Here is a 14,519-nt window from a genome sequence, read left to right as displayed (position 1 = left end):
CCATTCCTTGTACCTTTGTCCTTTTCTGGCAGCTGCTACAGCTGTGTTAGGAGCAGAAGAAATGACACTTCTGTATCTTCTGTGGGAATTCCTTAAATCCACATAGGCATTTTGTGTTCCTTCTCAAAAGTGGTATTTTTCAGAAAACAGGAGGAGAAGGTTAGAGCACTGCATGAGGATCACCCACAGTCCTGCTCATTCAAGGACCAGGCTGAATTTTTGAGGACCACATTCACTGTGATCTTACCTCCCTCCCACTTCTAAGAGTTCAAGTGAAGGACCTCAGTGGTGGGAATGGGAGAGAACCTGGATTCTAGATCTGTGCACAACCACATGAAAGGAAGGGGTAGCCAGCAAAGAGGACCCCAGCAGAATGGGGTCTCATAAATCAGGGTGGCCATTAAATTTTTGTTCAGTGTTTAATTGTCCAATTTTATGATACCTTTTTTAAAGGAATACTGCATCTTTAAGGGTCCCTTCCCTCTAGATGCACATGGTTGTCTTAGTAGCTGAGGCCACTGTCCCTTTCTTTTTCTTTTTCTTTCTGAATTTCTTTCACCCCCTCTTTCAGTGCTTCTCTTCTTCTGTATCTGGGTTGCTGCAGCTCCGTAGTTCACTTGCTTCAGTATTATAGGGAATGCACATGTCTGCGCTTCTGGGTCTATTGTGTCCTGGGATTGTTCATTTTTTTTTTAAACCTCATTCCCCCTTTCCTTTACCCTATTGTCAATTTGCTTCCATTCTCTGTTAACCTCTTCAGTGCCTTCCCTATTGGGAAAATGACTTGAAAGAAACATTATTGAACCTTCTTGCACCCATTCTATTTACATTTGACTATTCTGCATGTGTGAATATGGGTGTATTTTCTGTATAAATATACACACAGGTTCCAGTATATGCAATGGGTGTCAATTTGCTCTTGTCAGTTACATCACCGTAGATAGATTGGTACAGCATTTGTTCCTAAATATATACATATATTTGTATATATATATGTGAATTAGATTTTACCCAAATTTGCACTCCACAGGCTGAAATATAAATGGAGTGTCACTCAAACACATGAAAAAGAACTTACTGTAATGCTTCTTTCCACTTCTCTATCAATGCATAGCACAACAGCTTTTTTGTCTTATTCTGACTGCATTTTCATTTTAACTGTTCCCAAAACTGCCTTGGTGGCTCAGCCCAGCACTTGCAATGTTGATGTAACTGGAGGCATGACTAGTTGCACTGAGCAGTAAACTGTGAAATCTACTGAGCATATATTAAATTTGGCATTTCTGTCTTGTGGCGAATGGATTTTCCTCACCCAGCCAGAGGTAGCTCTGGCAGCTTGGGAGCCTCTTGTTGAAAATGGTGAGAATGAGAGAGAGAAAGTGACAGAGAGGAAAAAAAGCATTGCACCTAACTTGAAAATAATTTGGCTTAATAACACCAAACTGTTTTTTTATTTCTAATCTAATCTTTGTTAATGTGAAAAGGTGGTGACATTTTCCTGAGTTTGCTTACCTGCACCCCTGAAAACTTAATAACCTGACAATTCTATTTCCATTTTGAATGCTTTGGTTAGTAGATAAAAATTAAGAATACTGATGTTTTCAATTGTCACTAGCCTTCAAAGTCAACATGCCAGAGATTCAGTCTGCTTTTAGAACTGCTTTTTCAGACTCTTTTCAGCACAGCATTGATTTATTCTCCATTCACATTTGAAAGATTTCCTTTGCAACCTACAAGACCCAGAGACTGAATTTATTTTAAATGAAAAATGAGATCCTGGAGCACAAGATGGCATCCACAGAGATAAGTGCTGGGTTGCTGAGCTGGTATGTTCTAGCTGATCTGAATTCCTGACTATAAGACCATCATGACTAATAAGGCAGTATCAAAGCAGATTCACAGCTTGAGCTACAATCTTGTACCCTGGGCTCCCAAGCTGGCTCAGAAATGCATGCTTTAATAACCAATACATTTCACAGTTCATTCGTGGCAAAGAAAAAGTACTTCTTACCAGGCCAGCTTGGGGGACAGAGGGACACTGCACTGAACAAACTGGGGACAAAAAGAACAATTTCCTGGATAACAGTGTGATATAACTGTGCCTTATGTAAGAGGCAGAAAAGAAATGCAGCATGAAGTATGAACCCCATTGCTCTACTGACTGCTTTAATTGGGATTTGGCTGGGATTTTTTTTTTTTTTGCAGCCTTAGTGTGTGCCTCTCCATATTCCCCAGTGCCAAAGTTGGATGTGTCTGCAATATGTGAGTGGGACAAAAGTTGTTTTCTGGTGAATGAAACTGTCCCCCTAGTGTTCCTGGTCTCTGGAAAGACTTAGGCACCGGTGGCAATGATTGTGACCGTTCAGTTCTCCGAACAGTATTTCACTCTGCTTTTCCTACTCTTCTCTCCACCTGCCTCCACACCCCTCTCTCTTTCTTTCTCTCTCCCTCTCTCTTTATTTTCCCTTTCCGAGGATGGCGAGTGCTGATCCATTGGGGTAAGCTCTAGTTTTGGATTATTCCTCTTGCGGGACCTGTTGTAACTTTGTAGAGGAACTTTTCATTTGCAATTTCCAAACACAACACAGGTTGATACAATTCAGAGACTGAGGCTTTACAGCAGGGAGAGAGAGAGAGAGAGATGTGGGAAGAAGCATTTTTGGTGCTTTTGTGTGTGTTTGTGTGCTTTTATGTTGGAGTCACACTCCATATAATTTACTTTTGGATTATTTTTTTGTTCTCTTATTTGTCCCTCTATTTCAATGTCTGTGGGCACAGAAAACTATCCTCAGACACTGTGCAGATACCAGACGCCTTCTGAGAAAGAAACCCATTCCCTGTTTAGCACTTTTGTATCTGTTTGGTATTTTCCAGTTAATTTGAATCCTAATTTATTCAGTTTTCTTCTTTTTCTTTTTTTTTTTTTTTTTTTATGAAACTGAATCCCATCCATGTTATTAAAAAAATGCTGGGTATTCCCTCTCTTCTTAGAATATGTTTTCTTAAGAGGTGAACAGATGGCCCTAGAGACAGATATATCTTCAAAGCTCTGTATTTTCAATAAAGGCAGTATAGGTACAGCTAAGAATGCAATCATGCTTCAAATTATAGTTCCATTTATAAATACTTAAGAGAAGGAGAATGTTATATTAATAAATGATTTAATAAAACCATTGTGAGAGATCATTACAGACTACAGTAAAAACTTCTTGAGATGGTACACATTGAGAAAGCTAATTAGCACCAGTAACATTTACTTCTCATGTTTGCAGCGTGCTTCAATATCTGTTAATCCTTTCTAAACTATTTATAGATGGAACTTTAGTATAATTGGCCAATTAAGGAGGGTGGTGCTGTTCAACATCACCATCTCTATGGGCTGAAAATAAGAAGAGGTGTGTTACCAGCACCTGCACTTCTTCCTCTGCACTCTCTGTAAGGCTTCATCCTACAGGTGGTTGTTACCATGAGCAGACCTTCTGACTCAAGCATGAGTATTCCCAGTAAGAGCTGTCACAGTGTTATTTGCATGGCTGGGACTGTAAGACTGTGGAACATCCAAGGTATTCTATACATATTCCCTGAATCAGGGGGTGAGGAAGCACAGTTTGTACCTTTCAGACACCCAAAAGTAAGAGTGATGAGATTCAACACAGCCTGACTGCTCACCTCTTGCATGTTGATTCAGGTCATTGTCAGGGGTCTCCTACCCTGAAGTTTCAGTTTAGATCTTTTTGGCTTTGAGTGAACAAGGAAAGAGGAGTATCAATTTCCACCCAATTCATGCTTGAAGCAAATAAGAGGTTGGCTGGGTATTTTCTGGAATGACTTGCAAAACCACACGTGGAATCAAACCAATTCAAAATTTCTAAGGCATTTCACCCAGGGACACAAGTCTGATGCATCTCTGCACGCTGCATGCATGCTGCAGGCTCCCCTTCTTGGAAGCATGGCTCCAGCTTGACCAGCTGTATTCAGCACCCTGGTAAAACTGTGCTATGAAAGCAAGTTCTGCTGGGACTGCAACAAGGTACCAAACTCATAACAAAAAGCTCTAGGAGATGGTTATTCAAAGAAGAAACAAATGCCAAATCTGACCTAGATGTTAAATTCATGCTGTGAAGCTTTTATGTTCTGCTAGTGTGTCCTAGCAGGGGCACTGCTTAAAGCATTTGGGAACAGATCTGAGAGAAGGGTGATGGAGAGATGCTCTGTACATGTGCTACATGTGCAGTGCAGTTACCAGGCCAGCTGCACTCTCCTGTCTCCTGTTTCTCTCTGTCTGCACCTCAGCAGTGGCAGGCTTCAGCCCTGCACCTCTCAGGAAATTCTGCATTCTCTGAAACCAGCTGGAAACTGGATTCAAGCCCCTCAGTTTCAGAAAACTGGTCTGACATGAACTGGGCCTTGCATGGCTTCTGCTTGACAGCAGCTGGCTAAAATGAGTACAAAATTACTTTAAAATGAAGGACCTTTCAACTTTGATACTTTGAATTATCAAATAGGTTGAATAAGGTATAAAATCCTCACAGCTACAAACTCCAGCTCACACACGCACATTTCGTTTCAGTCCTTTGCCTCTCTCTTTCATAGCTCAGCTGTCTCCAGGTTATTGTCAGTCTGTGGAATGGGAGGAATAGCCTGCAATGATCTGTCCACCTCATGTTTAGAGTGCCCTCTGCATCTTCCCCTTCCTAAACCTTGGGTCTGCCTCCCTTATGTTTTGGGGTTTTTGAATTCCTCCCTCCAGGCTTGTCTAAACAACTGTGTCACTAAAGAGTCTCTTCTTGGGTCTCTAAATCTGGCAGTTGTGTTTGAGGGAATGCTCTTTATCTGAGCAACTGCACAAATAGAAAGCTTCTATTTTTAACAACCTTTTGATGACTTCCATTGAGTTAATGCACAAGCACACAGGAAAGCAAAGCACAGAGCAAAATGAGTCACACACAGTGTTCACAGTTTCCTGGATTGTTGCATTTAGTATTAAGTTATTGGAATAATTATAGATTTAATACTTCCAGTAACATTTAATGCCTGTAAAGACTCTTAGGAGGTTACTCACTAATAAATACTTCTCACTAAATAAATGTATTTCATAGCCATGGAGATGATGTCATACCTCTTTCCACGCAAAAGACGTAAGAGTCTGCCATATTAATGCTGCCTGTAGGGCCTCAAACTTTCATTTTCTGGTGAGGGGGCTAAAAATTTAAATTCCTGTTCTTTCATTACAGAATTTCAGCATAATGCAACATTTTCATTCCTTTCTTTTGGCCCTGTCCCAGTTCTGTCCACCTGACTCTGAGATACAGGAGCAGTGCATGTGATTGTTTTTTACAAACTGAATTACAGCATTGCTTAGCTGAAATGATCTTGATGAGAGGGACAAATCTGTCGTTTTTGCTTGTTAGCACTTTTTGTACTGGAGTACAGAACCACATAGTGGGACATGGTACTGAGTTTTTATAGCTAGCTTGGGAATCATATCCTATTCGTAAAGGTAAATTATGGAAGATTTGTTAAATTAAAGAAGATGCAAGGAAAATCTCATCAGTCTTGGTGTCATATCCTATACTACCACTTTCTGGTAAAGGAGGAGGACTTCTGAAAACATATAGCTTTCTTTTCACCCTGACACCTAAATTGAACACAGGCTTTTTAAAATTCTTTCCACTGCTCCTATATACAATTTCCAGTGTGGACAAACTGAAGCTTGCTATAGGGCCTACTTTACTTCTTACATATTTTGCATGTAAATCAGCAGCAGAAATAAATCTTGTTCAATAGCAATCATGTGGATACTGAATGCATTTCCAGGAGGATTTCATACTAACTGTCTCTTATGTCCCCTGCCTCAGGCTGCTAGGCTGGATGAAAGCACAGTACACAACAATAATTTTTCAAATATTGCTTCCAATAAAGAATTGGGATTTGGGAGGTGGGGGCTGCCATATTCTGCCCTACATGTGTGTGATCCTTTTTGCAAAAAAATAAGAGGCAATGGGGTTGGGAAGTGAGAATTCAGGACTGTTGGAAACACCTGATTGCAAAAAGGAAATAGCGGAGTGTAACTTTTAAGCAAATATCCTGGAATTCAGGTGAGTGTCAGAGAGGACGTTCTCACCACAATTAAGAGATGTTGGAAATAATTCCTTTAAGTTGGTATATAACTGCATCTCTGGGCACCTGAATGCCTTCCACATTTGTCCAAAATAATCTATGGATTCCTCTTTTAATTCATAGTGTGGAAGAAGCTTTTCCTGATGATTCATGCAAGGAACATTTTAACTAAATGGACTTCCCATCTGCATAACACATCTGTGGTGCAGTCAGCTACTTCACTTATAGGAGAGGCACATACAGTAGTCTTTCAAAAGTGGAGCAGACAGTTCTCCCCTTAAAATTACTTTGCATAAACCTTTATGAGTGCCCCAGATCTTGATGGTACAAATTTAGGCTTAATCTAGTGTGAAAGAATGCCAGGAGTGAGCCTAGTTTTTTACTGCTGCACTATGATGGGCAGACTACATCAGGGTACAAGAAAAAACCTATGTGGGAATTTTCTCATAGAATGAGTGCCCCAGATCTTCACAGTGCCAGCTGAGATTTAATCTGGCCAAAAAAACATTCTGTGAGTGAGCTTCTGATTTTCACCTACTTAGTGTGATGGACAGACTGCAATGGGATACAAACAAAACCATCAGGATAGAGGATACAAGTAGAGAAAGCAGAACCTGCCATTCTGTTCAGTTGTAGCTTATTTTTTTCCTTGGAAATACTTCCTCTTTTGCAGTTCACTTATTTTTAAAGAATTCTGCCACTCAAACTTATTTAATAATAAATGTCTGGGAGACCATTTTAGAGATCATTTTTCTGCTTTGTTCTACAACAGCTGTACAGAGTAAACTGATACTGTTTATGGTCTAAATTTGTTTTATATTCTTATGCATAAGTTGACATCCAGTATCTGACCTATATAAATTTTTAATGTATATGTGTGTAAACACAGACAGACACATATTAAAATACATACACCCATACACTTCGTTTTCTACAGGAATTTCACCTTTTCATGTTTGTTACCTGAAGGCAAGTAGTTGTTTTCATGGCTCTTGTTATAGGTAGGTTATTATAGGTAGGAAACATTGATAGTTTTGCTATATTGACACATTGCTGCATGGTGGTTGTTGAATAAATAGGTTCTCAGCCAAATTCTCTCCTGTAAGATGTTTCAGTCTTCAAGACAACTTTCTATTTAAAAAGGATAGAAAGCAGCTGCCTCTGGGGCTCACTCATGTACAGTCACACATAAGGTGTGGGTTTTTTTCTGCAGGGCAGCCCTCCTCCTAGGAACTTCATCTGCTGAAGTGTTTGTGCAGTCTGGCCTGTCTGCTCTTCCACTAGGTTTAGCATAGCACATTTGCACATTTTATTGTCAGCAGCTGACATTTTCCATAGGTGGCCTTTGCTGCAGAGCATAAGACCATTAACAGTGTAGGTGACCTTGTCAGCAGAGAGGACAGTTCACTCTCCCTTGACTGGCCTCTTTCTGAGGGCACCTGAGCTGTAATTTTGATATTAGTAAAGTCATCAACAAAAGCAGAACTCGTTATCCACAGAGAAGACCTGGCTTGCAGGAGCAAGAATTCTCACTGGAGAGCAAAGATGTGAAATCCATCAGTGAGAAGCTGGAAAGGGCTAAGCCAACACAATCTTTGATTTCAGTGGGAAGTCATCATAAAAAATTGTGTACTTGAGTCAAGGAGACTTGGGGTTTTATTATCTAGAAGAACTCCCTACCTTTGTGTCTTGTACACATGGTGCTTTTCCATGTTGCTTGTGACAGAGAAAGTCTCATTTTGTAACTGCCAGCACTGTGCAAAACAGAATTTCTAGCACAAGTTTGAATGTCTTCACCATGCTTTGGAATTGAGCTGTTCAATTTGCACAGAGCAGACCTAGTAGCTTCCATGTGCTTGATGACCAAAAAGAAAGTAGCAACTGCCTTGATTGAAAGGGATTACAGTATTCTGCCTGAGCAACAGCATTTCTTTGATTTGGGGTGGGGGGACAACTGAAAAATGTGACAATTGTGAAAGGAAAGAAAAGGAAAGAGTTATGTCCTTTTCCAGTGACAGCCTCCCTCCTCTTCCTCACTTCATGCCTGTGCCTGTGGTGGCTGGTGTTCAGGGTTGTTACTTGTCCCAGTTTTCTGAGGGATGTTTTCCTTGTTGTGTCCATCCAGGTCTCGGTCAATCAGCGGAGCATCGTCTGGGCTCTCCACCAGTCCTCTCAGCAGTCCAAGGGTAAGTGCTGCTGCTCCAGGATCTGTTGGTCCAATCCACTCACACATGCTTGATGCTTTTTGACATCTGTTGCACCAGAGCTGTGGCTCTTAGCTGGGATGTTTTGCTTTTCCTTGGCAGCTTGTAAATTTTCATGGTGGTGAGGGAAATGTTACTTACAAATGTAGGTGGAGAATTTCTCTTGCATGTTCCCTACACTGCTAGCAGGGGTCTCACTGTGCCCCTGCCTTTTTTCAGTCTCTTAAGCACACAGAATAACATTGCTATGACTAAACACTCCATATCCAGCTGAGGTCTGCATATAGCCTGTTTTCAGACCAAGTGATCAGGAGCCATTTCACAGCTGCCTTCAATTAGGTCACAGTAAAGCACCAAAGCATGCTGGTTATCTTCTGTTTGCCTCAGAATAGCTCATATTACGAAGTCAGAGAAAATGATTTACACAAATTTCAGGGCTAGGAAATTTAAAAGGAAAGTAAGAAGCTGACTGACTAGGATGAGTAAAGAACATTCAAATCCCTATAAACAAGGTACCTTCCCATGCCCTTTTTAAGCATGCAGTCAACTAAATACTGATACTGAACTAATACTGATACTCAGCCAGTGCAACACACGCTTGATAGTACATTTATTGTGAAGTTGTAACTGTTTCTAAATGCAATGACAGAGGTCTGCCAATTCTTGTTAACTTATTTAGGGATAAAAGTGAGTATTCCTAGTGCTTGAAAAGGTCAGCTAAGTCACTTTAAGACTGCAGTGCCTAACAAGAGTCTAGACCCCATTAAAAAGTCTGTTGGGCTGTGACAGTGCATGTTACCTAAACGTCTGGCCCAAAGTCTCTGGAGGATTTCTACATACTTCCCATGACTTCATGAGAAGATGCTATCCCCCACTAGAAATTGATATAGTCCATGTCTTAAGCTATGGATACATCCACAGATCTAGTCTCAGTTCTATGAAGATAACATAAATATTCCAAGTATTTGAAATCACAGTTCCACCCTAAGATTCTGTGTAATTCTTGTGAATAAAGGCACACTGTCAGCTCTAAGTTTATAGTCTAGTAAAGCTTCCAGCACTTTGCTTGATTGAATTACTTCCTGAAACCTGTTTTGGGCTCCTGCCAATTGTTATCCTGTTTGAAACCAGCATAAGTGTTCTTGAGGTCTCCTCTATGTCTTTAAAGTCCTAGGGACCAGTGAAAATCCATTTCCTTCTTTCTGCACCAGGACTTCTGGTTGCCACTGAAATGGAGCAGAGGTCTGAGAACTCTTATGCCGCTGCAAAATGTACTGGAAAAGAGCATGGAAACAGTGTTTTGCACAAAATAAGCATCCAGTGAAGCAAACTTAAATCTTGATTTCATTAATTGATCTCTTGGGATCAATTTCTGATATCTCAGTAGGACAACATCAAAGAATAAGTTTGACAAGATTGCATAGTCGCTGTATCTTACCATTATTACTTAATAGGCAGTTGATGACTTATTCTTCAAAGGGATTTAGCAATCAGGTGGCATTTTCAGCAGATCATAATGATATTAATGCTGGTCATATTTGAGGCTTAAAAGGAAATGTTGGAATAAAAATCATATTTTTTTAAATGTCCTTACCTATGCTTCTAATAGCACCTTAGATTATTGAAAGAGAACATACTTTAAGAAACAAATACACCTTTCACTTTTTGTACTGCTTAGGTTTAGTTCTATGAGAAATTGAATTCAGCAGCAAATAAAAGTTATCGAATTTCACAAGATCTTGCTAATGATGTTCCACATTGCACCGGAAATCGAGACCTGATCTTGTTCTTCATTTCATTATTAAATATGTGGTAATTAAGGGTGCCTCTTCAGATTCTTAATGGCTTAAGAGGGAGTTGAATCATACTTTATTTCTTTCAAATCTCCTTCTCAAGCCATCATACATGTAAAATAGAAAAATTGCAAGGAAACATTTGCAATTAATAGTCTTTGAGTTTTATCCATTGGTGTCATTTGCAGATAGTTAATAGTCAGATGCCAATAGTGACTTCCACAAATTAAACACTTTCCTCATCTTTTCCCCTTCCTTGCTCATTGACAATGAGAATTTAGCAACATGGCAGACTTAAGTTTAACTTTACAATCTTAATAGTAATACAAATATTTTGATGTACTGATTTTCCTTTAATTTTGGTGGCCTAACCCTAAGTTCTTTGAAGTAATTTCAAAACTTTGATGCAAACAGCTTAGAGACATAAGTCTTAAATACATTTCTACAGTTTTTAAATATGGCAACATTGTGCTAATCCATCACACCCAAGAAGGAAGTCCCTAGTGAGTATGTTCACCTGGGACTGAGATTTGAGGGAAGCTTACATGTACATGGTATGTCTTTTTTGAGGCTTTTAGATGTCAAGTATGGATAATAATAATGGTGATGGTGTAATTTTTCATAGGTAATATTTCGTAGAAATCAAAGGGTAGACCAAAGCTGAATATCTTGAGTAGTGATTTCTATTTTTACAATTCTTCCAGTACTTGTAATCTAAGGTGGTAATAGCAATGATTTGTAAGGACTTTTTTTGTTGTTGTTGTTTTAAATGTGATTTTTAGCTTGCTAATAACCCTTAAAAGGCTTCTACCCTTCCAAGTCTGTCTATTGCTGTTTGCTGTCAAAGTATGAATGGTTTCCCAAAATACCTCTTAACATGTGTAAATATTCCTGTTTGGGAAAAAAAATCATAATCCCATTTTGATACCTCAGCAGTGGATTATGAACTTTGCTTGTCTTTTTTCTTTTTAAACTATGTCTTACAAAACAATGGCTCCCCCCACCCTCTTCTTAGACTTGGGACTTAATGGCAAATATTGCTGAGACTTTATGACAGAAATTCCAATTATCAAGCTATTCTTCAATGTAATGAGAGATGTTGGAGGAGAAGCATAAAGTCTGATGGAAAGTATCATCTCTTCCCAGATAAATAAATTTACCAGACCTTACTGAAGTTTTTGCTGTAACAGTTTAAAAATCAAACACCAATCTGAGCTCATATATTTCTCATGGTGTTGTGTGCTCTGAAGCTTCCAAGTGAAAGCTGAGCAATTTAACATTCCAGATCAGGGGAGGAGAGTGGGTGCCCAGGTGGCATCACTCTCCCTTTTCCCCCTCTTTCTGCAATGGGTGGCTGCAACTGGTGCATTACCCAGCCAGGGGTAAAGAGGAAGGAAAGAGGTTCTGACTGGTGTGTGCAGTAACTGTGTGTATCCCCTGCCACTCTGTATGTATCACACACCTGTTCTGAGTCTCATCTCTCTACTGGGTTTGCATATGGGCACATGGAGCTGAAAGAGGTGGTCCCTTTCTTGGCACATCTCAATTTGTCTGTGGCTTGAGTGGTTCTTCCCTTTCCTCACCTCCCTACAGCATTGTGCTTCTCTCACTGCAGGGCAATCAGAACAATCCCAGAGAGATGGCATTTCTCTCTTCTTTTTTTCTTGGTTACTTTCCTTTTTTATTTTTCTTTTTTTTTCTTTTTTTTTTTTCCTTGTTCCTTTGTTGTACTTTTCTTTCTGTTGTTTTCCTTTGCTGACACGTGGTTGGTTAATATGATGAAGCCTGTTATGACACTGTTGTTCTTGCTGCTGCCGCTGCTGCTGTTGTTGAATATGCTGTGTTCCCAGCTAACTGCATGTCTTTTTTTTGTTTTTTGTTTGTTTGTTTGTTTTCGTTTCTTTGCAAAATCCCTCCCCCCCACTGCCCCTTCACCTCCATCTCCTGTGTCTCCTTGTGACATGGTGCATCTTTGTGACTTGGATGGATTTTGTTCTGACTTTCCTTTCTCTGCTCGCCCGCTCTTTGCGTATTTCACTGTTTTTGATGTGCATGGACACTCTGCGTCTGTCTCGTAGCCTATCAGAAAGTTCTTCATCCCCCCTCAGACCTCCGACCTCCCTTTCTCTCCCCGACCCCAAGTCTCCTTGGACCCTGATGCTTGTAGGAACGCCTCCAGGCCTGGACATGTACTCCAACCAAAGCCAGCACTTCAGCCCAACCCAAAGACGCAGACTTTGCCATCCAAGAGCAAATTGGCTGAAAAACCACTCCAGTCTACTAAATCCAACCCACTCCCTGCCAGCAATGCCAGCGCCCCCTCTTCCCAGAACAACCCTGTGCAGAACGCTCAGGGCCGCTCGCCTGCTGCCGGCTTTAACCCACAGCTGGCCGTTCCTAAAGTGCAGACCAACCCTATGTCTCCTGTTAGATTGCTCCCTTCTAGTACTGACCCAAGCACCAAATCTATCCCCATCATACAGGTCACCCCTCACCCCTCTCCAAGGGGAAGTCCCCTCCCTACCCCCAAGGGGACACCTGTTCATACGCCAAAGGAGAGCCCAGCAGGCACACCCAACCCAACACCACCATCCAGCCCCAGCATTGGAGGAATGCCTTGGAGGACACGGCTCAACTCCATCAAGAATAGTTTCCTGGGGTCTCCTCGCTTCCATCGTCGGAAATTACAAGGTGAGTACTCATCCAGGGTGGTTCTGATTTGGGCAGACATTCAGCAGGAATTTCATACCTCTTTGTGGCTTTGCAAATTCTCTGTACCAAGGACTGAATATTGATGTGGGAAATGAGAGTGATAGCATCAACCAAGCCCTAACCCACGTGTGAGCAGGCTCTGTCATGCCACTGCCCCTGCTGTAACAGCATCTCCTGAGCCCTCTTCACACTCCAGCCATGCAGCTCTTACTATCCCTGTTGTGGCTCTTAGACCGCAAGAAAAATCTGTCTTCAGTTTCTTCACTTGCTTTGCACATGAACCTAGGGCTCAGCCATTTCCCCTGTGGCTGTGCTCCACTGCCTCTCCACAGCCACAGGCTGAGCCTTATGCTGAAAAAAAAAGACAGCCAGAGGCAATAGGCTGAAGCTGTCCTTCTGAAGCACAACTTTTTTGATCTTGGTTAATGCTTTTTTTTGCCTCCTTTGGTAATTGGTGCAAAAATCTCCTTAATACAATCAGTGGTTTCATATCTGCTGGTCTAGTTCAGTTTTCTAAGTCTCTAGAGCATTGAGATGTGCAAAATTTTCTTCCTCAGGCTCCAGGTGGCTTTTTTGCATGTCAGCAAAGGGCAGACAAAGTCACATGCCTTATCCTTGGATGTCAGCAGCAGCTATCCCAACACCCTGTGGTTTTCCAGGGTACTGGGATGTGATCCCATGGGAAAGGAGGATTACAGCCATGGATTTTGAGCTGTGATGGTCATTGCCATTGCCACTGAGGTGGTCAGAGAGCTGCAGAGAATGGCAGCAGTGACTGAGCTGCACCCAGCTGGGCTCTGAGGCAGTGGCAACAGAGTTATTGGCACAGTGTGTTTGGGTCTGGACCAGAAACCACTGAAGCCAGTGCAAGATTACCTAATGACCTAAGGGCAGAGTGAGCCTTGAAATGCTTGTTCTAGAGAGATCTAGAGACATATGACCAGCATTTAAATGTCAGAATTATCCCGCAGAGGCAATGGGCAAATGCAAGCAAGTGCAGAATTGTTTCATTGGTGTACAAGCTGAAAATGGAAGGTGTACTGAATCATATTTCTTTTCTCCTCCCTCTCTTTGGCTGTCCATGCGTGAGCAGTACCTACACCAGAAGAGATGTCTAATTTAACCCCAGAATCATCCCCAGAGTAAGTATTTTGCCCTTTTTTCCACCAAATACCAGTGTCATTTCCTGGCCTAAATGTCATAAGCTGACATATTACTGTTCTGGATCAGTATCTGTTTGTCACCTGTTGTCCTGTGGGTGTGACAGAGGTGTGAAATTATTCTTTTGATGAGGACCCTACATCAAATCTATACCTCAGTAATGACAGGGGGGGTCAACAGATGATGAAATAGTCTCCCAGTAACCATGTCATGTTCTCACAGCTTTCTGAGTTTGCTGGGTTTGTACCGTGTTTCTTCTCTCTTCATTCATTTGGTTGTCAAGTCGATCACTCTTTGAAACTGGAGAGGCTAGTCAGTGGCTTATACTGGCATTAACTGTGCACCAAAAAGTCTTCCTTTTAGTACAGGAGAGTTTGCATCCTCAGGATAGCATGCAGGAGGCTCTGCTAAGATGATTCAGAGGGATCTTTGGCTGCCAGAGTAAATGCAGTGTCAATTCTAGGCAGCAGTACTGGGACATGGAGAAGCTGTTTCATATTCACCAGGCTCATTCCTAAAAGTCAGTGTA

At 41.2% G+C, this 14,519-nt stretch overlaps 1 protein-coding gene across 3 annotated transcripts in view; it reads left to right on the top strand.

The window, feature by feature from the left end:
* BRSK2 (BR serine/threonine kinase 2) overlaps positions 1 to 14,519 on the top strand; it is a 302,408-nt gene that overhangs the window by 260,288 nt on the left and 27,601 nt on the right. For all 3 annotated transcript variants that reach the window (XM_058806653.1, XM_058806651.1, XM_058806650.1), the window contains exons 13-15: positions 8,246 to 8,306; positions 12,601 to 12,808; positions 13,923 to 13,971. In XM_058806653.1, coding sequence (XP_058662636.1) covers positions 8,246 to 8,306; positions 12,601 to 12,808; positions 13,923 to 13,971 — 318 coding nt within the window. The remainder of the gene's footprint in view (positions 1 to 8,245; positions 8,307 to 12,600; positions 12,809 to 13,922; positions 13,972 to 14,519) is intronic.

This window comes from Ammospiza caudacuta, chromosome 6 (assembly GCF_027887145.1).
Source record: "Ammospiza caudacuta isolate bAmmCau1 chromosome 6, bAmmCau1.pri, whole genome shotgun sequence".
NCBI classification, from domain to species: Eukaryota; Metazoa; Chordata; class Aves; order Passeriformes; family Passerellidae; genus Ammospiza; species Ammospiza caudacuta.
The sequence above is the reverse complement of the archived record's forward strand: the minus strand, read 5'-3'. Positions and strand labels throughout refer to the sequence as shown.